The sequence below is a fragment of the Antedon bifida genome, chromosome 10, assembly GCF_963402885.1.
Source record: "Antedon bifida chromosome 10, ecAntBifi1.1, whole genome shotgun sequence".
Lineage (NCBI taxonomy): Eukaryota > Metazoa > Echinodermata > Crinoidea > Comatulida > Antedonidae > Antedon > Antedon bifida.
In genome coordinates, this window is record NC_136235.1 from 13,341,918 (window position 1) to 13,367,684 (window position 25,767).

General features: G+C 35.1%; 4 protein-coding genes across 5 annotated transcripts; 2 read left to right on the forward strand and 2 right to left on the reverse strand.

The window, feature by feature from the left end:
- Nucleotides 1–2,794: 2,794 nt before the first annotated feature.
- On the reverse strand, nucleotides 2,795–4,737 carry LOC144853481 (uncharacterized). Its single transcript, XM_078711177.1, has 4 exons — nucleotides 4,682–4,737; nucleotides 4,393–4,573; nucleotides 3,654–3,764; nucleotides 2,795–3,484 (listed from the first exon to the last, which is right to left on the reverse strand). The coding sequence occupies exons 1-4, from the start codon at nucleotides 4,735–4,737 to the stop codon at nucleotides 3,473–3,475; spliced, it is 360 nt and encodes a 119-aa protein (XP_078567303.1). The 3' UTR covers nucleotides 2,795–3,472.
- LOC144854271 (FAST kinase domain-containing protein 5, mitochondrial-like) lies at nucleotides 4,569–16,125 on the forward strand. The gene is made up of 7 exons (XM_078712198.1): nucleotides 4,569–4,978; nucleotides 8,962–10,399; nucleotides 10,830–10,927; nucleotides 11,425–11,590; nucleotides 12,094–12,175; nucleotides 13,302–13,416; nucleotides 15,813–16,125. Exons 2-7 carry the CDS (start codon nucleotides 8,989–8,991, stop codon nucleotides 15,912–15,914), a joined length of 1,974 nt encoding a protein of 657 aa, XP_078568324.1. The 5' UTR covers nucleotides 4,569–4,978; nucleotides 8,962–8,988; the 3' UTR covers nucleotides 15,915–16,125.
- Nucleotides 6,748–8,085, forward strand: LOC144853482 (tubulin epsilon chain-like). The gene has a single exon (XM_078711178.1). It carries the CDS (start codon nucleotides 6,748–6,750, stop codon nucleotides 8,083–8,085), a length of 1,338 nt encoding a protein of 445 aa, XP_078567304.1.
- A 242-nt stretch (nucleotides 16,126–16,367) lies between the features above and the next one.
- On the reverse strand, nucleotides 16,368–23,700 carry LOC144854274 (cilia- and flagella-associated protein 161-like). Of its 2 annotated transcripts, none has more exons than XM_078712199.1 (7): nucleotides 23,501–23,700; nucleotides 20,679–20,768; nucleotides 19,318–19,562; nucleotides 18,724–18,808; nucleotides 18,190–18,351; nucleotides 17,621–17,694; nucleotides 16,368–17,489 (listed from the first exon to the last, which is right to left on the reverse strand). In XM_078712199.1, the coding sequence occupies exons 1-7, from the start codon at nucleotides 23,579–23,581 to the stop codon at nucleotides 17,336–17,338; spliced, it is 891 nt and encodes a 296-aa protein (XP_078568325.1). In that variant the 5' UTR covers nucleotides 23,582–23,700; the 3' UTR covers nucleotides 16,368–17,335. The 2 variants fall into 2 exon arrangements, with proteins under 2 accessions (XP_078568325.1, XP_078568326.1); XM_078712200.1 differs by having other exon boundaries at nucleotides 23,513–23,697.
- Between the last annotated feature and the right edge of the window lie 2,067 nt (nucleotides 23,701–25,767).

A 25,767-nucleotide genomic window follows, 5' to 3' on the forward strand; every position in this document is an offset into this window, starting at 1 on the left:
TTAATAAATATAAAAAATGATCAAGGGAATTTTCCATCGAGGGTATTAAAAAGAAAATACCCGACACGGGTCATACTATACTGGATAATTTTTTAAAAGCATAACATGGCACAAGCGTACATGCATAGGCTATAAAAGTGTTTAAATTTCATATAAATATTATTTTGATGATTTGCATCTCTAAGTATGATTATTAAGAATGTCGATTTTAATTCAATTTAAGTTTCATCTTACTCAATGACAGATTCATCTTTTTAGCATGCTCTTTTTTTACTGCTCTAATTTTGTTCCAATATAACAAACCTAGAATTAAACATAAACAAAGTCCCAAGTTAAATATGCAATTTCTGTTATTTTTAGAGCGAGTTCGTTTTATTGTATTTAATTAAGTATTTAATTGTTGTAATAACCAATTTAACGATGACCACCATATTTACCAACCTGAGAGATTTAAAATGCGGGACAGACTATTTTTGTAGGGGGTGAGGGGCGGGTGGGGGGGGGGGGTGGTCGTGAGCGAACACGAAGTATACAGCCCCCACCCCTTAGTGGCGGCTTGCGACGGAAACAAATTTAGTTCACTGGCACTCCTATGGCCGGAAATATTACTCTCGCACGTAAAATTCATGATGAATGGCACCTCTTGTATTCCGGTACGGTAAGCGATGCAAATATTATTAGATTGTATGTTACTCTTTTTTTGTTAATCTATAATTCAACGTTTTTCAGCATGCTGATTCTTGAAATTATTTTATTAAAAAACATTTTTTGGAGTGTAAAAATTGAACTGATCCACCAACCAATAGCAAGAAAATTGGGTTTACCTTTCATAAACGCACACATGTCATGTGTAATATTGCGATCATGACAAACGCATGGTTATAAGCCCATCCTCGTCACGGCGAGCGACCACGGACACATTAATTGTAACGTTCCCCTGATATTACGTATTTTATTGATGTGTGGTGTAATAATATAAATAGGCCTACTCGTATAATGTTCTATACTTTTAAAATATACCAATTAATTTGAATGCATTTTCCTCTCAAATTGTGATAAAAAATATTAACGCATCGTATTATAGGCCTACTTAGGTTTAAACGCGTGTTTCATTAAAAAACACTTGAAATGCGGCTGTCCCGAACGATGTGAGACGGTTGGTAACTATGGACCACATAAATAATTTTTAAGTAGCCCTACCATTTGTTTGTTGGAATTAATGGTATCGATTAATTACAAAACTATTGAATATTATGTAATGTCGTACCTTATACCGCCAAACCAAAAATTTGGTGCTGAGAAATGTTTTTGTCTTATCTTACACTTTGATAGCATGTGTTATTGGTGGTACAATTCAGAATAGAATAGGACAGGCGGTTTTAGCGTTAAACCCGGCCGATGTAAAATAAAAATCGGATAAAGTTAATTTTCAGTAGAGCGTTTCTTTGGTTGCCGATGCTCTAAATGTCGTCAAATTTAATAACACTTTGTAATAGGCCTATATATATATAACAATAATTAATCAAAAATAAACTTATAAATTTGTAATTGTGTTCTGACCACTCTAAAGGTACTTTTTCACCGGTTGGTCTCTTCCCGTCACGCCGCTCCTTTTGTATATTCTTATTGATGATATAATTCTGCTTATGCCATATTTTTCTAATCTATTTTTAAATGTGCCTGTAAAAATCCTAATAATAAATATGAACCTCTAACCACTGAAATTTTATAAAAGATTTACTTATACAGTGTTATTTAGGGTTAAAATTCAATTAGTAAACAATATGCATACATACATAGTAGATTAATAAAATTTACAGCTTGCCCAGCTTGTTTAAATGGACCCGCACTCAAGGTTACAAAATGGGGATTTGAATTGAATGCTATTTAACTAAAAAACACGCTCTCAGGGAAAAATCACAGAAATTGCATAACTGTACCTTTAAATTTATTTATAAAGTAAAGTCAAACAAGATAAAATCAGGTCTATTTAAGCAATTGAATGCTGTTTAATTAAAAAACTCGCTCTCAAGGAAAATCTCAGAAATTACGTAACTGTACCTTTAAATTTATTTTTATTGAATGAAATTATTAGTGTTTATCACATGGAACTAAAGTAAACTCAAACAAGAAAAAATCAGGTCTATTTAAGCAATTGAATGCTGTTTAATTAAAAAACTCGCTCTCAAGGAAAATCACAGAAATTACGTAACTGTACCTTTAAATTTATTTTTATTGAATGAAATTATTAGTGTTCATCACATGGAACTAAAGTAAAGTTAAACAAGAAAAAATCAGGTCTATTTAAGCAATTGAATGCTGTTTAATTAAAAAACTCGCTCTCAAGGAAAATCACAGAAATTACGTAACTGTACCTTTAAATTTATTTTTATTGAATGAAATTATTAGTGTTCATCACATGGAACTAAAGTAAAGTTAAACAAGAAAAAATCAGGTCTATTTAAGCAATTGAATGCTGTTTAATTAAAAAACTCGCTCTCAAGGAAAATCACAGAAATTACGTAACTGTACCTTTAAATTTATTTTTATTGAATGAAATTATTAGTGTTCATCACATGGAACTAAAGTAAAGTTAAACAAGAAAAAAATCAGGTCTATTTAAGCAATTGAATGCTGTTTAATTAAAAAACTCGCTCTCAAGGAAAATCACAGAAATTACGTAACTGTACCTTTAAATTTATTTTTATTGAATGAAATTATTAGTGTTCATCACATGGAACTAAAGTAAAGTTAAAAAAGATAAAATCAGGTCTATTTAAGCAATTGAATGCTGTTTAATTAAAAAACTCGCTCTCAAGGAAAATCACAGAAATTACGCAACTGTACCTTTAAATTTATTTTTATTGAATGAAATTATTAGTGTTCATCACATGGAACTATAGTAAACTCAAACAAGAAAAAATCAAGTCTATTTAAGCAATTGAATGCTGTTTAATTAAAAAACACGCTCTCAAGGAAAATCACAGAAATTACGTAACTGTACCTTTAAATTTATTTTTATTGAATGAAATTATTAGTGTTCATCACATAGAACTAAAGTAAAGTCAAACAAGATAAAACCAAGTCTATTTAAGCAATTGAATGCTGTTTAATTAAAAACACGCTCTCAGGGAAAATCACAGAAATTACGTAATTGAATGCAATTATGCTATTGAATGCTGTTTAATTAAATAGCATTCAATTGCTCAAATAAGCTTGATTTTATTAGTGTTCATCACATGGAACTAAAATAAACTGCTTAACTTTTCCTTGATAGTGCGTTATATTAATATTTATAATATGTGAATAAAAGATACTGTACATAAATTGACCCGATTAAATAATACTGTAGAGTAATAGACGAATATATAACATCTTGCACCTTAATATTTTGCATCATTGCAAATTTGTTTTCAACAGATGCTGCAGTTTGTTGAGGAGCCAACAAGCTATGCAAGACAAAATAATTCAGCTACCATACACTCTAAAAAGAAACAAACAAATATTAAATGTCAACCAGGAACTAGATTGAGCACCAAAAAACAAAAGTATTATATCAGCCACAGTTTCTCTTAATATCATATAAATAAAACTAAACATTCTTATTCACCAGGTTTTATTGTAGGACATTTTGATTATATAAATCCATTTACCTGAAAATGTATTTGAATTTCTTGGCTAAAATCACAAGCCCTTACGGCATTATCAACTGCAAGTTCAATCAAGGTCATGAAAGTGTTTTGGTACAGCTGATTTTTATTATCCTACGGTAAAAAGAAAAAAAATCATAAAATAAAATATTCTATATAGATTAGAAGTCTGCAACATGTATACAAATAACACACCTATGCACTTGTTCTGACGAGTATGATAATATGAATATTATACCATAATTAATATAACAGAGGGCGCTGGTCATCAGTTTTGGAATAAACCTAATCAGAGTATTTTTACATTAAATTGTAAAAATGTATAAATTAAAATGTACATGTATAACATTGATTAATAAATATAATGTTAGCTAGCATTTACTTCTTGACATTGTATAATATATCGTAAAACACTAACGGTTGATACTGTGTGTAAATTAGTATGACTTCTATTCTAAAAAAAGTCTGTCTGTAGGGTAGGCCTAGAAGAGTATTATTATTACTAGGTGCTTGCTTCATCCCGCCTAGTAGTAGTAGTATAGTAGGTCGGGCTGGGCGCGCCTACCTGCTACTACTAGGCCTACTTACTACTACTGCTACACTCTTCTATTCTAGCTAGTAGGGCTACCCTATCCCACTATAGTATAGGCCTAGCTAGCTAGCTAGAGGGCGTAGCTACTAGGCCCCTAGGCTCAACATTAATTAACCAGGCCTAGGCTAGGCTACATAAGTTAAAAAATACCATTAATGAATTGAAAAGACAGCCTAGCCTAGACGATCCGCCTAGACTAGGTTTCTTAGACGTTAAGCCCTGCCCACCCAAGCCTTCCTCTAGTAGGCCGAGGGCTAGGCCTACATCATACAGCACCCGTTCCTCGAAACACACGGCAGCATTAAACAATCTTTGCTGCTGTCGCGTTCCTCTTCGTCACACACACAATACTGTAATCAGACTTATATGACGGTTTGCGGTGAGTTAGAAACACAAAAGTAACGCCACTTGACGCGAAATTACAGTGGAAAACAAATACCCACGAACAAATGGTACAGGCAATACCTCAAGGAAAATGCAATATATGTAGGGCATATCCTCAGCGACGTGCTGCAGCAAACTGCCTATCTTGATATCTCTCTCTCGGGCCGGTCATATCGTTTGGTGGCGCACCACCTTCTTATTTCGCAGAGCTATATATGGCTCTGTTATTTCGTCGAGCGTTTTGTAGTTCACGCAAAAACGTGTTTTTGGTCTGGGGCCTAGGCTAGTCCTTCTTAATCAGGCTGCTCTAGACTTTAGACGTCTGTGGCGGTGACACGAACATTTTGAAAAGGTAGGCCTATGATGCTAGAGGAGTCAGTAGCTTTGAAAAAAGCTGATCCAAGCTATATTTTGAATAGGCCTAGGCTAGGCCTAGAGAGCTCAGAGTACTACTACTAGGCTAGTAACTAGGGCCCTAGCTAGTGTAGTAGGTAGGCCTATAGCAATAGCAGCTGTAGTGTAGGCCTCTAGCTAGGCCTATCTTATTAGTAGTACTAGCTAGGCTAGTAGCCTATATATAGGCCTAGCTAGGGCCTACTTCTACTAGAGGTAAGAGGGCCAAGCTAGTATAAGTAGGCCTCAGGCTCAGACTAGCCTACTAGCAGCTAGCTGCTAGGCTATAGGCTTTAATTACTGTTCAATGTCTGTCACTTTTTCCACAAAAGGAGAGTCATGGTGCGTCCTTGTTCTTTAAAAGGTCCGTCACTGTTTTTAGGTGCGTCATTGAAATTGTCACTTTATAACAATTACCATGGGTTCAAGCAAAGATGTAGCCAATCAGTCGCGGTTGAATGAGTCACGTGTGCGCTCTTTTTCACTATCATGCACGGGCGTGCAAAAAGTGTGCAGCAAAAAGCATAACAGCACGATGGTGTGTAAACCGCATTGCAGAATACTGATTGCGCAAATTTAAAACAAAACACATTTATCTTGTCAATTCTGCTAGTACACGACTGTTTTGCTAGGCGCTAATTTGGTCGTCGAGCAGAGGTGCTTGCCGTGGTAGGCCTAGCTTCTTTCTACTAGGCCTATAGGTGTATTCACCCTCAAAAAGGTTGTGAAAATAGTTCATATAAAATAAATAATGCACAAGTCTAAATTCGTACGTTAGTGGAGTTGCGGCGCACTCTCGGTCGAGTATAGTATACACAATGTCGTGCAACATGCGACGTCTCACCATTGTGTGATACCCTAGAGTGCGCCGTATCTTCACTTGTGCATTATTTTTATAACAAAAGTACATCAATTTTGTGACACAGGGGTGCGTCATGGTACAGTATACAGTACATTTTAAAGGTATGACTCACATCGGACAAATGACACACCTCTCCCGGGGGTCGTATACTCTGTAAGTATAGTGGGTCATACAATTGACAAGTGCATTATTAATATACAGTAGGCCTAGCTAGTGGAGGACCCCTAAACTGATTGAATAAATAGGCTATAGGTCTGAGATTCCCTAGGCCCTAGCTAGTACAGTACTACTATATACTCTGGGCTACTGTATGTCTACTTTTATTGTCTGAGCCCTCATCCTTATTGAACTGAAGCCTGACAAGAGATTCCCTTAGTCCTAATCTACTAGATGCACATGTGGCCACATTTGACTCAACAACAACGACAGATTTTCCAGTCGCGTTTAAAATTGGTTGAAATTCTTTGGAGAATGGAGAAGAAATGACTGTGACAGGATTTGAACCCAGACGACAACCTTAATATGACTCCACTACCTAGAATTTGAGAGAGATGAGGAGCGCAGTTTGACCAGCGGCACCGTGGTGACTATGTGAGAGCAAAATTCCCTTCCATTCGAAAGAAAATCAATAAATTATAACGCCTAGGAGTGTTGCCAATCAGACAACTATAAACGAAAATTTTGATTTATAGTCTACAATACGTAACCTTTTTTAAGTGGGTGCATTGTTATAGGAGGAGAGTGTCTAGTCTATGTACTGCATTGCTGATCAAATTTGGAATTGTTGCAATATATCAATATTTTTACTTAAACTGAAAGAAAAACTAGCAATAGTGAAGTTTATATTTTATTTTACAGAAATTAAAATGACACAATCTATAGTGATACAAGTTGGGCAGTGTGGCAACCAGATAGGATGTCGATTCTGGGACCTTGCATTACAGGAACATGCTCAGTATCGGAAACATGGATCTAGGGACGACTCTTGGAACAGCTTTTTTATGCAGTCAAAATCAGGCAATTTATCGGATAATTTAAGTGAATCCATAAAAGCTCGAGCTGTGCTTGTAGATATGGAAGAAGGTGTCATCAATCAGTTACTCAAAGGCCCTTTGGCAAAACTCCTTGATCAGAAACAACTGTTGACTGATGTTTCTGGTGCTGGGAACAATTGGGCTACTGGGCATTTGCATTTTGGTGCACAGTATAGAGAACGAATTGAGGAATGTGTACGCCGTGCTGCTGAGCAGTGTGATTGTTTACAATGCTTCTTCTTGTTTCATTCCATGGGAGGAGGAACTGGATCTGGTGTTGGGACTTCCATACTGTCCATGCTGCAAGATAATTACCCAGATATCTATCGTTTTGTCACCGCAGTGTATCCATCCGCTGATGATGATGTTGTGACATCACCGTATAATGCGGTCCTTGCCATGAATCAGTTAACGGAACATGCAGATTGTGTTTTGCCATTTGAGAACCAAGCACTTATGGATATAACAATGAAATTTGGCAAGGAAGGAAAAGATAAAGCTGACAAGAATCCGTACGATTCAATGAATGATATCGTTGGAAAAATGTTGTTGAATATTACAAGTTCTTCACGTTTTGAAGGCGCTCTCAATGTGGATATAAATGAAATTACAACAAATCTTGTTCCGTTTCCAAGGTTACATTATTTGGTATCAAGCCAGACTCCTCTTGTTCAGGATGGATCTAGTATGCCATTAAGGAGACTAGATCAACTCTTCACTGACGTGTTCCTCAGGGAACACCAGATGATTAAGGCAGACCCCAGAAACTCTATGTACTTGTCATGCGCTTTGATGTGCCGTGGAAAAATAGAACTATCTGATCTCAGACGGAATATCGACCGTCTTAGACCATCATTGAATTTCATCCATTGGAACACGGATGGATGGAAAACTGGTCTTTGTTCAGTAGCACCAGTTGGACAACAACAAGCTCTGGTTGCGCTTTCTAACAACACTTGTATCCGCCACAGTATGCAAAATCTGAAAGACCGCTTTGTGAAGTTGTACCGCCGTAAAGCACATATTCACCACTACACAAGCATCGATGGAATGGATAATGAAATCTTCTCTCAAAGTCTTGAGAGTTTATCAACACTGATACAAGATTATACTAACTTAGAAACTGGAAATCTACCATCTAATGCAGCTCCTATTATTATTGCAGATTAAATTTGAAAACTGCAATTTTACAATACAATGTAGATGCATCTGCCTCTTAATAACTTAAAGAACATTGGTCAAGTCGTAATACTGTAGTAAATGAGTATTTCAAAGTGAACCTAACATAATCAATCTGAACATGGAATATCTACTGTATAATAAACAACCCAACAGGGATGGGAAACAATTATTTAAAAAATTATGTTTTCAATCAATCTAAAATGTGTTGTATAGTAAAGTAAATTTGCATATTATCATTAAAAAAAATTATAAGATTTATGCCTAATCAGTTTGTTTTGTTTGGAATTAAATTAATTTTGGTTAAAATGATTAATGTTAATGTTACACTATCTTATTTGGAAGTTAATTGAAGGGACAGAGGGTGGAGATTTTGACCCCTATTCTGCATCCTTTTCTCAAAATCGTAGAACTTAGTATTTATGAATGATATGAGGAGTAAATATTTTATTATTATGTGGGCCACAAAGGTCCAAACTTGAAGAAGTTTTGGCTTTTGGGAGAATTTATAAAAGCACAGCCAGGCTATAGAGGGGGTGCTATTAAAAACTATCTTGGGCATCTGCATGTGTAGTGGATGCAAGGCACCTTCCAAGCATTTCCAAACACATTATTTGTTTGTTAAATATTAAAAAATTCCCCTTTGGCAAAAGGTAAGAGTATCAGAATCCATTGCCAAAATATCTGTACAGGTTTGCGGCTGACAGTCATACGTTCAGTATTTCTAGTCACCGTAGACAATTTGTATAAAATTAGTGAAAAAAGGATGCTGGACATATGATTGAGTAGGTCCAAGTGTAAACATCCATATTATAATCAACAAGCATGACTATACATAACAAAGTTTTAATATTAAATCTATTTCAGAATAGTGTTCATCTGAGGCTTGTAATAATGTTGTCAACATTAATAAGAAGACGACCACTTCATGTGAGCACTTGCAAGATACTGCTAGGCTCATACTGTAAATCATCAACCTCTTTTCCTCCAGAGGTTGCAGAAACTTCAGTTGTCAAGGAAAATCTTGCCACTTCTGCTAGGAAGAAACAGAAGAAGAAATGGAAATCACGTGTGTACGTTACTCAACGAAGTAATGCTGCTAAACACGTACTAAATATTGCCTTTCCTGGAAATGACACAAACATAGAGCCAGGTATATTGGGAATCAAAGCTTCACGATTTAGAAGAAAATTCCTTGATGATATTCCATCATTATCCACAAGTATGAAGATCGTAGAGAAGAATTATAAAAGTGAAGATTTTTCTAAAGTTATTGACTTTAATGGCTTGATGGCACACATTGGTTTGCAAGACATGACCATCAATGATGTCTTGACCAGCAAAACATCTCAAGGTGAAGTTTCTTCATTATTGATAGAGAAGTTAAATTCGATGTCGGACGCCTCGTTCATTGATGCACTTATCTTGTTGTATAGAATGAAATGTGATATTAAGAATATTCACATTGTGGAATCACAGTGCCTTCAGAGAATAGAGACGTTGACATTAAACAACATCTTCCTAGTTGGAGATTGGTGGTTAGTATCGGGTTACAGATCTGAAAGTTATCATCTGAAGATGATGGCAGTCATGAGTAACGTTGTAACCCAGCTCTCAACACCAAACATTCTTCAACTTTGTTACAATATCAGTATATATCAAAATGTCCCCATGCCTTTTTTAAATGACATTTTGAAATTGATTGAGGATAATGTTGATAGTCTTTCTTTAAATGGCGTTATTATAATCTGCTCTGCGATTATAAAATGTAAAGGAAAAGTTGACAATAATGACAAATTAATGTATCAAATTGGGGACCGTGTGTCACGGAATATACAAGACATTTCTGCACATGATTTAACAGTTGTTCTTCGAAGTTTATCAAGATGTTATTTCTTCCACCACAAGTTTTTAGAGGCAGCAGTCAAACATTTGCCAGAGAAGTTTTCAGACATGACATTAGAGATGCTAGCACACAATGCATTTGCTTTGTCTAGATTCAGAGTTCTTAGTCAACCATTCATGGACAGTGTGGCAAAGAGGGTTGTTGAAGAAACTACAACAAAGCTTCGTATCAAAAGCACTTGGATGCTGCTAAGGGCATTTACACGATTAAATTATGAACCTTCTGATGCAGACACTTTTTTTGAAAAGTGTGTTGACCTAATGCTAAAGCGCAAACAGCAATGTCAGCAATTTCCATTTCAGTTCTTGAGGGCGCTCATCTCTCTTGCTTACATCAACAGGTACTATGACAGTCTACTTGATATTCTATATGAACCAGAATTTCTGGAATTTTGCATTGGTAAGTACAGTATACACCTTTACAGTATTGTTTTTCAAATCTTATTCCTAAATATACATTTTGCATGATACAAACTTTTTAAATTCATTGCAGCATTGAAAAATGTCTTGCACACCTTTTTTACAGCTTTGTACTAGACTTCCAGGAACGGATCCATTAGATTTAGATAGATTTCAAACAAGGGTGCATTAACAATAGACTTAGGCAGGGGTTTGTGTACACTCTTTTTTTTTTATGCAGTGGCGATTTCTCTCCAATTTAAAAAAGTCTTTCAAAATTACAGTAGAATGATATGAACAATAATATTGGCTACCAAACACACTATGATACTGCAGTGATACATTAAGTTGCCTTCCTTTTCGAGCCGAGTGTCCCATAAAGCTACGAAGTAGCCAATAATAATTGAGTTCAACAACATTTGCATTTACAGAGAGATCACCACCTGGAGTAGAGAAGCATCTACAGTTCCTCAGCACCTGTATTGAGATTGACAAACCTGAATACAGTGGTCACAAACTATTTGCTAAGGTAACAACATAGTACTTGGGATAATGGAACTATGTTGCCATGAGCTCATTTTGTCTCAAAGACCATACATGCGTTGCAGGGCCGTAGTCACCAATACGGTTGGTAAAGGTTTCAACCGGACTACTTTTTCACAGAGGCCTTTGACAACACTGTGGGTTGCACAGGGGATTGTTCTTTTTTCTTTTGCCAACCTGCACCACTTTATTTCTTGTGGTTACATCACTGAATTGCAATAATGTACACTACAGGTATTTCTAGTCTTTCAACAGCAAAATATGGTACTGTATATTGCATGCTACATTATTTCTCGGAAAAGAATGTATTGTATGTAGTATGAATCGTACAATTCACTTTTCAAGTTACATCTCTCTTTGAGGAAGATAGGATATTTTCAGTTTACCCAAAAGTAAATAGACTACCAACACAACTGTTTGTGTATCAAGTGTTGATGAATGAGTGCATTCAAACATATCAACTATTTTAATTTGTTTTACTAGGATGCTTTATATCACAATGGAACATTGCAAGAACATTCCTTTACAAGAGATTTTAAGATTGAAGTGAATGCAGTTTCAGAGAGTCTGCAAAGACTGGCTGGCGGTCCAGAGTTTGTCAAGTTGCATTGTATACTCAACCATGCTGGCTATTTTAGCACAGTTGCAGGTAAAGACAGTGACGGCAGATCTAAGACCCATTTACACTTACGATTTGGGCTAGCCAAGTGTAAACACTCCATAAAGTTAGGCCAGCCCTGGGTCGGCTTATCCAGTGAGCCGTGACCAATGACTTGAAAAAATGAAGTAAATGAATCTTCAGGGCTATCGTTTAGAATGCAAGTGTAAACACGCTGGATCTTGCCCAAAAAAATTAATTTTGACCGACCCAGGACCCAATCGTAAGTATGAATAGGGTGCTTGATTTTGGGGGTTTTAGAATGTGAATTTAATACTCCTACCTACTACCTTTACTTTTATACCTTTCTTCATTAAACTTCTTTAACAACATGATTCACTCTACTTTTCCAAACTGATCTGGTTCTATTGTTTGTGTATTTAATAACAAATTAAAGCAAGATTTTAAAAATGTTATTTTTTTTATAATTTAGATAAATTGTTGAATGAAAATTTAAATACTGTGTTATATAACTATTAGCCTTTCATTTACAGACATAGAAATGCTGTTGGACAAAAATGGTCAACCAATGAAAGTTGGTGGAGAGACTAACACTGAATCAGAGCCAACAACTAAGTAGGTTCATTTCCCATCATTTTTTACAACACTCAGAGTCTGAGTATATGAGTCCCATATACTGTGGTACTGTAGTTTGACTCTTTGTTACTATGTACAGTACTTTATAATTTATAGTCATTCCTAGTTTTAAAATTGCCCCATGTGGGAATAAAGAATTTGACTTGATTTAAATGTCTTTTAATCCAGTGTTAGTACTGTTGTGCTGTTATGTCTTTAATCCAGTGTTAGTACTGGTGTGCTGTTATGTCTTTAATCCAGTGTTAGTACTGTTGTGCTGTTATGTCTTTAATCCAGTGTTAGTACTGGTGTGCTGTTATGTCTTTAATCCAGTGTTAGTACTGGTGTGCTGTTATGTCTTTAATCCAGTGTTAGTACTGGTGTGCTGTTATGTCTTTAATCAAGTGTTAGTACTGGTGTGCTGTTATGTCTTTTAATCCAGTGTTAGTACTGTTGTGCTGTTATGTCTTTAATCCAGTGTTAGTACTGGTGTGCTGTTATGTCTTTAATCCAGTGTTAGTACTGGTGAGCTGTTATGTCTTTAATCCAGTGTTAGTACTGGTGTGCTGTTATGTCTTTAATCCAGTGTTAGTACTGGTGTGCTGTTATGTCTTTAATCCAGTGTTAGTACTGGTGTGCTGTTATGTCTTTAATCCAGTGTTTGTACTGGTGTGCTGTTATGTCTTTAATCAAGTGTTAGTACTGGTGTGCTGTTATGTCTTTAATCCAGTTTTAGTACTGGTGTGCTGTTATGTCTTTAATCCAGTGTTAGTACTAGTGTGTAGTTATGTCTTTAATCCAGTGTTAGTACTGGTGTGCTGTTATGTCTTTAATCCAGTGTTAGTACTGTTGTGCTGTTATGTCTTTAATCCAGTGTTAGTACTGGTGTGCTGTTATGTCTTTAATCCAGTGTTAGTACTGGTGTGCTGTTATGTCTTTAATCCAGTGTTAGTACTGTTGTGCTGTTATGTCTTTAATCCAGTGTTAGTACTGGTGTGCTGTTATGTCTTTAATCCAGTGTTAGTACTGTTGTGCTGTTATGTCTTTAATCCAGTGTTAGTACTGTTGTGCTGTTATGTCTTTAATCCAGTGTTAGTACTGTTATGTCTTTAATCCGTTGTTTCAGGTTGGCCGTGCTCCTAATCTCTCAAAGCCACTGTCTTCAGGATTCTGACACACCTCATGGTTCACAAGCGATGAAGGTTAGACATCTTCAAAAGCTAGGGTATACTGTTAAACAGGTACGTAGCCTTACTCAGTACAGTACATTTATTTTTATTATTCTCTAAATTGAATTAAACATAGAATCAAATGATAATGATAACATGGTTGTCATTTTCAAAAGCTATTCTTATATTGTTATTAATTATCACTGGATTATCACCTGATCTATGCATGGGTTGTTTGTCACTGACTTGACCTTTGACACCATCAAGTTTTAATTGCTAAAATGCCCTCCCTGTATGAGCACAATCATGTGTGAGACGCCGCGGATCTAGCGATTCATTATGACTGTTGTACGCCGATTACCGTGACTGGGGCGGATCCAGACATTTTTGAGAGGGGGGGTCCGCCGATAAAAAGGGCACATCAGATATTGAGTATTTGAGCCACAGCCCCCCCATGGTGGGGGTTGTGGCGAAGCGAATTTTGTTACAGGACACACTTAGATGACCGGAAATGGCACTCTCGCACGCAAAATCCATGATAAAATGGCACCTTTCTAGTTCGCCGGAAATGACACTTATTAGCAGGGTATAACGATGCAAAATTAAAAGTTGTTATTTTTCAACCAATTTAAACATTATCTGTTATTTTGTTTCAATATTCCAATAAAGAAAGAATTACGAAAATCTGACTTGTAGTTTTCGAAATATAGGGTCTAAAACATTGCCGAAAATGATCGTTTTTAGCCACGAACGTTGTAAACAAATTGCGCCATTTTTCGCTAAAATAATTACATATAATTACGTTTTATAGTAATTTCTTTTATATATCAACATTGGAAATATCAATAAAATATGTTATTAAATGTTTTTAAAATATATAGAGTTGTTTATTTAACGGAATTCGTACAAATTCATTGCTCTAAATTTGTGTAGTACCGTTTCAGTACAGAGAGATCACGTGACTTCTTGGTACACGCGAGAGAAAACATTCCGCTGTGGGTGATTCGCGTCCACCAATCAAATAGCCAGAATCCAAAATCATTCAACCGTGAGCTCTGCCGATCGCGGGAAAGCTCAGCTTTGATTGGCTTACGATGACATCATATCACAAAATGGTGGTTTTGTAGTTGAGCCTCACGTAATTTTCACAAATATTGTTTCAAAAATGAAATAAATGAACCTTCTTTATGGTATGTGTGATTTTTCTTTAAAAGATTTGAATAATAAAGGCTTCATATCGAGAAAAAAACTATTTTTTTGGCACTTATAATAAATATTTCTCAGAGAAAAAAGCACATGGCTTCAACTTGTAGAACTATATTATCTTGGCATAGGAAGACAAACAAATCCCAGGTCATGAGAGGCTCAACTACAAAAACAAGGTTGAATAGTGTAATTTCGATGATTTTTGAGTAAACAATCTACCGCGTATGGTCGTACGCGCTAGATAGTACGATATTTTAACTACATTTTTTACATATTTGGTTGGATGTAATGGAAATAAAAAATAGTTGATCTGATGGAATGATATGTAAATAAACAAATACTCAAAAGAATTATGTTTACAGTTCAATTATTTTCAGAATAATAATACATAAAAATGTGTTTACCAATGGACAAATAATCGAGTCAATGACATAGCGCGCATGGTAACGTACGCGGAGTTGAATCGTAAAAAGTTTATATGCGCCCTCTGTAGTATGTGAAACGATCTATTTTTAGAAGTTTAAGTAGAGATCATCACGCGTCACCACCTCTCACGATGCTCTTTGATCGGCCGCCGTAACTTAACATCGCGCTCATTGTGATAAATTTCTGTTTTTATTTTTGGGGTTAGTGTAGCCTACTCTGTGCATACTAATATACACACAAATATGTCACACAAATAAAATATTGAACCTCTAAAAAAAGGGCACCCTTAAAATTTAGGGGGGGTCCGGACCCCGTGGACCCCCCCTCTGGATCCGCCCCAGCGTGATCGTTGATAACTTGCGTTGCATATCAACACGGCGAGAGCTGGGGCAATCAGAGGCCCCTGGCCCTTGGCTTACAGAGCGAGTTTATAGCTTGTTTTAATCAGTTTACAGGCACATGTAAATATGGTAAAAGGTGAGATGTAAAAATCGGTTTTGCAAATAAACAATGTTAATTTATTTGGCAAAAAAAATTTGATGTACCCATATATGAACATGATGATGTCATATCACTACCATATTTGGGAATATCAGTACCATATTTTAGCACATCACACTTGTTTGTCAAACTAGTTTGATAGTGTAGACAGAGCTTAAAAGATAATATAACACAAGTGTCTGTTATTTGTTAATATAAAAAATGATCACTTAATATGTATATATAGCTTTTATATTTTACAGTCATTCAGTTATTTATAGCAACTATATTTCTAACTTTTTAATTAATACGGTAACAATATTCGTTGATTCATGATTGTGTTTCCTTACACGTAGGTAAAAACTAAAGAATGGAGCGAATCGCATAGTAACAAAGAAAAAGAGGACTACCTTATCAACAAGTTATCCTTATCATTAGAATCACGTGAACAAGTTTGAGACAGTGGTCTACAGAGCAGTAACAATTAAAAATATAATGGTACAGTCAGGGGGAAAAATGGCAAAATGATTCCTACTTTCTTCTTGTACAGTAACATGACCACAGTGCTGATTTTGTCATTTTTCCTCTAACTGGGTACTTTTTTACATAAATTTTATCTGAAAGCAAAATTTTGGTACATTCTAGAATCAATAAATATATCAAATGATATTTATGGTACATTAGTTTTTTGTTTGTATTGAATATGTACATAAAATCAATATCACCTACAAAAAAAACCAAATATGTACAACGTAGACAAAAACTATATTCCACAATATAATTGATTTTATTTACCACAATACTACAATAATTACATGGTACAGTATTTACAATTTTTAGAAAGAATATTGTTGCTTTAGCTTGTCTTTGGTGAAAGTATGGAATGGCTTGGGCATTTAATTTTTGGGGAGATTTTGCAAATGAACCATGGGTATAAAAGTAGAAGACCAAATGTGTACACACTAAAGTTATGTAAAGCAAAGCCATGTATAACGGTATACTACCTTCTGTGTACACACTAAAGTTGTGCAAGGCATACTACCTACTGTTTACACACTTAATTATGTAAGGCAAAGTCTTGTATAAAGGTATACTACCTACTGTGTACACACTAAAGTTATGTAAAGCAAAGCCATGTATAACGGTATACTACCTTCTGTGTACACACTAAAGTTGTGCAAGGTATACTACCTACTGTTTACACACTTAAGTTATGTAAGGCAAAGTCTTGTATAAAGGTATACTACCTACTGTGTACACACTAAAGTTATGTAAAGCAAAGCCATGTATAAAAGTATAATGGTAGAATATCTACTGTGTACACACTAAAGTTGTATAAGGCAAGGTCTTGTATAAAGGTATACAAACTAAAGTACTGTGTACACTAAAGTTATGTAAAGCAAAGCCTTGTTTAAAGGTAGACAGCATGGAACATATTATTAATTATTTAGTCGAGCATGAGTAAAGTAACAGTAAATAATATGTGTATGTCAATTGGAATGGTACTAAAGCATGCCTAAACATGTTACATCACTGTTGTTCAAACAAATTTTCCTCCCATTAAAGGGTATAGCTGCAAGTTTTAACATTTATATAGTGTTTATTATAAAATATAAACCTTCGCAACATTCAACTTATTTTCCGACAGTAGTGAAGCAGAATAAGCGTTGTGAAATTGGCGGCTGATGATGGGAGCCCCCAAGTACAAAGAAGCTAGGATATAGCTAGCTCGAGTCTTCATTCAGATCCCACACAAATAATACAATAAAAAAAAGATAACCAAATCGCTCTTCATAAATAAGTTTTTATCTGGTCATTCAATCAGAATGTTTTAATTACTAAAATTGTATTATTTAATATTCTATATTAGGACTGCCCTCTACTGTGTTTCACCGACTTTCAGAATTTGAGCCGGTGTCCTCGGCTCGCTGGGTGAACCAGTTACCATAATCCAATGGTTATTGGGTTTTTCTGCTTTATGTGAATCAAGATCAGTGTATGCCACCGCTTCGTAGTCGACTCCAAAGGCAGTTCTAGATATAAAACATGAAAAATTCGTTATTAAAAATGGCAATGAGACATGATTACAAGAACCAGTGGCATTTTGGATTATGTATGACATGCCATGTGTGCAAAAATATTAAAAATTAAAAGATAGCCTTACCTAACAATTTTATTTGAGATGACACAAAGATCTTGATTTGTCTTACAATGATTGAAAATTATCTTCTGATTTGCCTGTAAAAGAAAAGTAATGTATTTTATTCTGTCAGTCAGTGTAAATCTCTCAAGCACTTCAAGACACTTCCAAATCTATTTTGTAGTGATTTGTATGGTATGTATACAATTTTTCTACAGTCAAGGGAAAAATGGCAAAATGTTTCCTACTTTCTAGGATTTTTATCAGATAATCTATATTGTTTTGACAACTCTTGTAACATGACCACAGTGCTGATTTTGCCATTTTTCCTCTAACTGTCTAGGGGATTTTAGTTGCTGATTTGTTAAAAGATTAAAGCCATATATTGGCTACCTCGGCCATAGTTCTGGTGGTAGAACAATTTTTCTCCAAAGGTACACTTCTGGCTTGTGTGCATTTTTAAATAAGCAAATGCATTTTTTAGAAAGGTATTCTGGTCCATGACCGACTATACTGGTTTCATTAATTCTTTTGGGTATTTTTAGGCCATAAACAGTGCTTTATAAATATGTATTACTTATTTTTGTATTTACCTGTACTGGTAAACCCTCGGTCTCCATTCTTAATTGTGGGTTAAAACAAAGAATCCTCCATTCTCCTATGTACGATGAATCATCTTCACTAAACTCCAGCAATTGTTTACGAGATTTCTTGGCAGACGACTGGAATGTTGCAATATCACTCTTCATAATCAGCTAAAAAACAATTATTTAATAATTTACAAAACTGCAAAGACCACTTAAAAGTGATTCCTTCTTGACGGGTCTAATTTAAGTTAGATGTGTTTACTGCAATGTACGCCGATGCTCAGTACATTGAGAACTCTTGGCGAAAATGTTTTAAATTCTCTGGTGGGACTTGAACCCACTATCTCCAGATCAATAGCCTGGTGTTCATTTCTCTCAACAGCCAAGCTTGTGCTGATTTTTTTACGAAAGTTTTATTTTATTACTTTGTTATATCTTTATTTAAAGCACAATTCTTCAACATAGGTGGTTTCAATGTACTGAGTGTTCAGTACAGTTACTTAATGCATTGTAATGTAATTCCTGTTATACAGTACTTACATCACCACCGACTCCTGGTAAAGTACGTAAGTAGAAATGTTGATTATACACTAATGGTGATCCTGTTGGAATATTGGAGCCTTTTCTGTTAAAACATAATATTAAATAAATTAACATATAGTATCCTGAACATTATATTCTTCATAATATATCTTGTACGCATAGTGATGCTATGTTTAACTTCTCACTAAGATGTACATCCGAAGAACTAGACATAACATAGTGAAGGATGGGACCAACAGGTGGTGAACACCTTTAAAACGGTCCAGTCCCATTGCACAATGAGCCCAGTTATGACCAGTGGATGTGTGCGACAGTGGTTGTGTGTGTGTAAACCAGGGTAACCCCCTACTCATCTGGAAACATGTACTAGGTTCTTTAGTGCACCTGAGATAGATCATATGTGTACACTGGACCTACGGTTTATAGTCCATCCGAGAAGATGTTATCTAGTCTGCTGGATCTGTCACACTGATATTAACATGAAACAATTCAAATCATAGTAAATTTTGTGTATGAGCATAATTTATACATTTTTGTATTATAGTACTCCCAACACAATTAAACTAATTAAGAGATGATAATGGTGCTTACACTTGTGAAATAACAAAGGTATTTCGTGCGCATGGTTGTAAGAGTTTTGAGGCAGACACGCTGCAATTACCCTCAAACTTTAATGCTTCGTGTATTTTACTCTCTGCCATGTTTACAGATAACGCACTTGATGTTTGCGGCATGTCGCCAAAGCTTGTGGCAACCTGTAAGCGTGGTGCTTCATTCATTACCATGACAACATCGCCAAAATGTAGTAATCCATCAGAAGTTACTGATAGTTCAACCTACAGTACAACAATGAAAAACATAAAAAAATTAATAATGGTATTTATATATTGGAAAAATTTCATCTAGTTGTGGAATAGGTATTAAATAAAATTTCTTTTTGAACAACCAAAAATAGTATAAGCGAACTTACAGTACGTTTCGAAACCTATCAGGTTTCATTCTCAACTGGCGTTTCATCGTCTAGCGTTGTTAATTCCATGACAACGATGAGTTGGTATAGCGCCACCAATAGGTCCAAAAGAGTATTCAACCAACATCAAATTGACACCTTTTTCATCCCATCTAATAAGATCAGGCAAAACCTCGTTCATCCGAAAGACCGCATCGAAAAAGACCAAGTATGCGGTTGCATCTACAAACTACAATGTTTGAACTGTCCACAAGCTTACATAGGGGAAACAGGGAGGGCTTTAAAAACACACATAAAAGAACATCGCACAGACACAGAAAACAACACGGGAGGGATTTTAACTAGGGCTCAAAGATCGTCTACATCTTCAATCATACATAAATCTGCAATAACAGATCATGCACTACAACACAATCACCTCATTGATTGGAACGCTGCTATCCTTGAGAAAGAATGCAACACTCAAAAAAGGCAAATAAAAGAGTCGATCAACATCAGAAAACATGGAAAAATCATGAACAGAGATGAAGGAGCCCACGAATTATCACACATTTATGATCAACTATTGAAGAAGGAGAAGGGGGCACGTCCTTTTGGACCTATTGGTGGCGCTATACCAACTCATCGTTGTCATGGAATTAACAACGCTAGACGATGAAACGCCAGTTGAGAATGAAACCTGATAGGTTTCGAAACGTACTGTAAGTTCGCTTATACTATTTTTGGTTGTTCAAAAAGAAATTTTATTTAATGGTATTTATATATAAAAAAAAAATAATTATAAAACATAGCAGCCAAAAAGGATGAATTGGAAATTAAAATATAAATATAATAATAATAATACTGTATATTATTATTATTATATGTTATTAATAAACCAACTTTAGATGAGTAAGTAAATCTGTATTTTTGATGTTTAATTGTTTTTTTTTTTTATTTTGGTGATAATATAGCAAATACTTTTATATATAAACAAACTTACTGGTTTCAATATAGTTTCTGACAGTCTGGAGGATTTCTGGATAAGTAGTTCGCCTCGTTCTCTCTTTTCTAAATGATCCTTCAGTGTATCCTAAAATAAATAATGATATCAAATATTGTTTTTGATACAGCTTGGCAATTGAAAACATGTTATTAAACTGTGCTGTAGCCATAGAGAAAGATACTATTCTACTATATACAGTAAAATACTCAATTTTAATTTACTGCTATTTGTTTAGCAAGCAACAACATTGAAAACTAATCTTTTAGAACTACCATTATACTGTATACTACAGTACAAATACAAAACAAAAAACCTTCTTTAATGTACTCTTCCCAAAGTTGATATAAAGACTCAAAAAAGCCATGTTGCCACCCATCCCGACCCCCTTGAATAACATTTTATTTTTGACACAAAAGCCATTAATAGGGCTCATTGATTCTCTAGTTCTAGTTGTCCCATGACCTAGAGGTAGTTCTAGTTGTCCCATGACCTAGAGGATTGTTGGGGCGTAGCATATGAGATACAATAGTAGTATTCATCATGATATGATACACAGGCATAAGCAATATCTCCTCTCCGCACTGGCGGGGTTTTGCTGGATGGCCCTAGTAGTTGGTTTTTGTTTTTAGTACCAACTGAGTGTCCAACCACCCTCCACACCATGCTCTTAAAGGAGTTGGTGTGGGTATCGGTGTCTGACAGTAGCTGTGTGTGTGTGGACTAGTACACCGGGGTAACCCCCAACTTGTCTCAAATGTGTACTAGGTTCTTTAAAGTGCACATTGGAGAAGTGTACACTGGACCTACGGGTTATAGTCCTTATCCGAGACTCGTTCTACCACCAGAACCATGTAGTTATTGAGCCTTGAACCTGTGCTGATGTTATGGTTACGTAATTACGGTTCCACTGTCTTGACCGCTAAGACACTCACTCGTTCATTGATTAAAGATGTATTGTCCCCCAAAAACATGAAAAATGAAGATTAATTAAATTAGACTTTGAATATGTTATTTTGTAGTTTTAATAAAGTTATTCACCTCCATGTAAAAAAAACTTATCACTTATAAAATGACAAAATAATAAATTCAACCAAAAATCCATTGGCTGGCAGCCAATTTGACCATTTTTGATTTAAATTACATTTTTTTCAGGTAAATACATTTTTTTTCCGATCCAATTTTTGGTCAAAGTGGATAAATATTATGTTACATTAAAATGGAATATTCAACAAAATTTTTTTTAAGAATTATTTTTTCAGGGGGACAATACATCTTTAATGAGACCTGTATTATATGATTCAGAGTTCAACTTACAAAATAAATATTAGATATTACAGTATTAGCATTTTAAGCATTACAGTACTGATTGATATAAGCTATGCAAAAATGTTGAAAAGCACATTTGGCATCAGATTAAAGTGTATACAAGATCAAATATTAATGCACTTGTCAATTGTATGACCCACTATACGACCCAGAGAGAGGTGCGTCATTTGTCCGATGTGCGTCACCCTATGAATATCAAAAAAGTGACTTACCTTTAAGTGACCATTTTAAAGAACAATGACGTATTGTACCATGTTTTTCATGATATGGTGGGTGGTTAACTGACGGACATTGACACACCATTTTTATTGATGTGACGTACCATTTAGGTTTTTTTGGAAGCACCCCTGTGTCAATAATTATTTGTAAATGACGCATCCTTAATGCACCTTTCCCGGCGGTCGTATAGTGGGTCATACAATTGACAACAAGTGTATAATTACTACTGTTTTACCAAAAAACTAAAACTTCAAATTGTTGCTATTCTTTCAAAACATCAAAAAAAAATTTGACTGGACATAGTAATACTGTACTTTGTCTTTTTTGTATTTATTGCTTGTAAATATGTAATAAATTAGAAAAAATATCAAGATTCCAATGACAATCCTTTTTTTTATTAAATATTTTGAAATTATTTCGCTTCAAAACAAAAATACACAAGATTTTGGTCTTTCATTTTCTAACCAGAGATGACACTTTCATCTCATGAAATATTTGCCCTATTGCACTCCTAAACATTAATTAGTTGTATGCCTGTATAGTATAATATAATAATAACTCAATTGCAGCAAAAAATGTAGATTCAAGGTTTTGGAAGAATAGCAACAATAAAACGTCTCTATAAAAGCACGCAACTAGGTAAGTGTTTTTTATTGTACTACTGTACATACATAAGCATCAAACAAAATACGCCTGTCATTTCCCAAGCATTAGGCATGAGCAATATAAATGAACATAATAATATAATAATAAATACAGTAAATTAATGACTAGGGCCCAGGGGCCTAGCTTTTAGAGCTAGGCCTACTGTTACTACCCCAGATAACTACTGTATTACCATAAAACATACTTTCTTTTATTAGAATGTTAAACATTTCATTTTTCTGTACTTACTTTATCATACAACTGAATTAGCAATTTTGATCAAAAACAAAAAGACAATTGTTTGTCAACAATTTCATATTATTATTATTATTATCACAAACCAGCAACATTTGCCAATAATATACAATTCATTACAAACCATTGGCTACTTTACTAGGCCTAGCTAGCCTAGTAGAGGCCTCTCTAGGGCTAAATATAGGCCTACCAGTACTAGGTAGGAGTTTTGGCCTACAGAGAGAGCGCTAGCTAGAGAACGCCTAGCTAGGCCCTAAGCCTAGCCTACTAGACTAGCTAGGCCTATACTATAATAGGCTAGGCTAGGCCTAGAACACGATCGGTTTTAGGCTACCCTAGGCTAGGAGGGTAGCCTAAAACCGATCGTGTTCTACAAATTTACAAACCTCTTCAAGACATATGTCTTCACTCCAGTTTCCCACTCTTACTGACGGATTATATGTTCTTACACTCATGCTATTCAGTTTGATATACAGTGAGTTTTAAAATAAAAATATAGCTAGCAAGTCAGAACTGATTGTTTACAAATGTGAGAGGAGTTTACCTGCGCTAAGCAACTAGCTCTTATACAAGAAGCGCATGCGTGATCTAGAGTGAAGGATGAGGGCGACATTCCAATCTTAATTCAATTATCACGCAAAAAAAAAAAGCTGTCAAAGTTCTTTAACCTATAGCAAATTATTGCGTGGATTCTGCTGTGAGAATTAAAGTACTGGTCTGGAAAAAGTTGGATGGGAATTGTTCTTGTCAAAAAAACATTTAGAGTATCATCAGAATGTCAAAGACAATTACAGAAAAACTTCTGAAAAAATGTCTGGTTTTCATATTTGTTTGCTTTTGTTCGACCATGTTTTTGTCATGATTTAGCCTATGTAGGCCTACAATATTTGATTTATGTACAATTAACCAAATATTATATTTAAAATTCATGACTGTACCTGAGCTTTAAGCAACATTTTTATCAGCGAAATTATGGAAAATCAAGAGATATGTGGGTAATTTTAGTCCCCATCAGATCCCTTTATTAATAGTTATTGGGCATATAGGCCTACAGTAAAATAGGTTAATAGGCCTACCAGGGACACTAATACATTCTTGGCATATTGAAAAATAGTATACGAGCTACAACACAAGTTGCCTCTGATTGGCTGATATGAATTTTCAAAAACAAGAATAAGACGCTGGCAATTTCACCGAACGACCGAACGCAGTTTTTAGTTCAGGAAGTAAAGACGAAAAACAACCGTGATTATACTAACAGTTCGTTTTGTTCAGTTTGAAAAGCATGGATGGGTGGATAAATTACTCGGTGATGAAGCAATAAGTTGAGTTCAGAGTGAATTCAGAGGAATCAGGTTTAGAACAACAACCTCTGTAAGTAGGCCTATAGCACCCAACCAATGTAAGAACATCCGACGTTACTCATTATATGCAATACTTCCGCCATGCCAAGTAGTTGTTTTCCCGTACCGGATTCCAATCTAGGTTGTAGCAAATTGTATATACATCAGAACACCTACTTTGGAACACCCCTATTCACAAGACACCCCATTAATAAGGTGACACCTTCACGGGTGATATATTAACCCCTATTAAGGGGACGGGACACTTTGGGGGAAAATGTTGGTCCCAATGGTGTCCAATTAATAGGTGGTTCTATCCATGTTCTATGGTATTTGCAATGATATTTGAACGATTATTATTTTTTTCCTACGGTACTTATGTAGAATAAGTTAACTAGAGGCCTAGTTATGATTGTAACTTAGAGGCTATTTATGGAACGTAATGAGAAGAAAATCAATTTTCAATAACACCACTCCCTAAAAAACCTAAACCAAGTACTGTATTAACAATGACTATAGACCCGTTGCCTTGACATCGATCATAACAAAGTGTCTAGAATCCATTGTTAAGCATTTTCTGCTAAATGAATGTAATGAGTTACGTGATCCGTGTCAGTTTGCGTATAAGAGTAAGAAAGGGGTTAGTACGAAAGCCCATTAATGCCATTTTAAGTATATGTTTTTCAAACGTAATCCGTTCTAACGAATTAGTAATTCGTTTGAACGGATTAATAATCTGTTCAAACGAATTAGTAATCCGTTCAAACGAATTACTAGTTCGTTTAAACGGATTACTATTTCGTTCAAACGAATTAGTAATTCGTTTAAACGGATTACTAATCTGTTTGAACGAATTAGTAATTCGTTTGAACGAATTAGTAATCCGTTTGAACGGATTAATAATCCGTTTAAACAAATTAGTAATTCGTTTGAACGAATTAGTAATCCGTTAGAACGAATTAGTAATTCGTTTGAACAAATTAGTAATCCGTTTAAACAAATTACTAATCCGTTTGAACGGATTCCTAATTCGTTTAAACAGATTATTAATCTGTTTAAACAAATTAGTAATTCGTTTGAACGGATTACTAATCCGTTCAAACGAATTACAACATATACTTTAAATGGCACTTGTTGTATATGTTGCAATTGGTTTGAACGGATTACTAATTCGTTTGAACAGATTACTAATCCGTTCAAACGAATTACTAATTTGTTTAAACAGATTAATAATCTGTTCAAACGAATTAGGAATCCGTTCAAACGGATTAGTAATTTGTTAAAACGAATTACTAATT

What these genes read in the sequence shown, in the direction of transcription:
- LOC144853481 (XM_078711177.1), bottom strand. Translation starts at nt 4,737, where the DNA reads ATGCCCTACATATATTGCATTTTCCTTGAGGTATTGCCTGTACCATTT. An exon ending in CCTGTACCATTTGTTCGTGG is followed by an intron (nt 4,574 to 4,681) that starts GTATTTGTTTTC and finishes TGTGTGACGAAG; the next exon opens with AGGAACGCGACAGCAGCAAA. An exon ending in GTCTTTTCAATTCATTAATG is followed by an intron (nt 3,765 to 4,392) that starts GTATTTTTTAAC and finishes TTTTTACCGTAG; the next exon opens with GATAATAAAAATCAGCTGTA.
- LOC144853482 (XM_078711178.1), top strand. Translation starts at nt 6,748, where the DNA reads ATGACACAATCTATAGTGATACAAGTTGGGCAGTGTGGCAACCAGATA.
- LOC144854271 (XM_078712198.1), top strand. Translation starts at nt 8,989, where the DNA reads ATGTTGTCAACATTAATAAGAAGACGACCACTTCATGTGAGCACTTGC. An exon ending in ATTTCTGGAATTTTGCATTG is followed by an intron (nt 10,400 to 10,829) that starts GTAAGTACAGTA and finishes TTGCATTTACAG; the next exon opens with AGAGATCACCACCTGGAGTA. An exon ending in GTCACAAACTATTTGCTAAG is followed by an intron (nt 10,928 to 11,424) that starts GTAACAACATAG and finishes TTGTTTTACTAG; the next exon opens with GATGCTTTATATCACAATGG.
- LOC144854274 (XM_078712199.1), bottom strand. Translation starts at nt 23,581, where the DNA reads ATGAGTGTAAGAACATATAATCCGTCAGTAAGAGTGGGAAACTGGAGT. An exon ending in TTGAAGAGGTTTGTAAATTT is followed by an intron (nt 20,769 to 23,500) that starts GTAGAACACGAT and finishes TATTTATTTTAG; the next exon opens with GATACACTGAAGGATCATTT. An exon ending in ACCTTTGTTATTTCACAAGT is followed by an intron (nt 18,809 to 19,317) that starts GTAAGCACCATT and finishes ATGTTTTAACAG; the next exon opens with AAAAGGCTCCAATATTCCAA.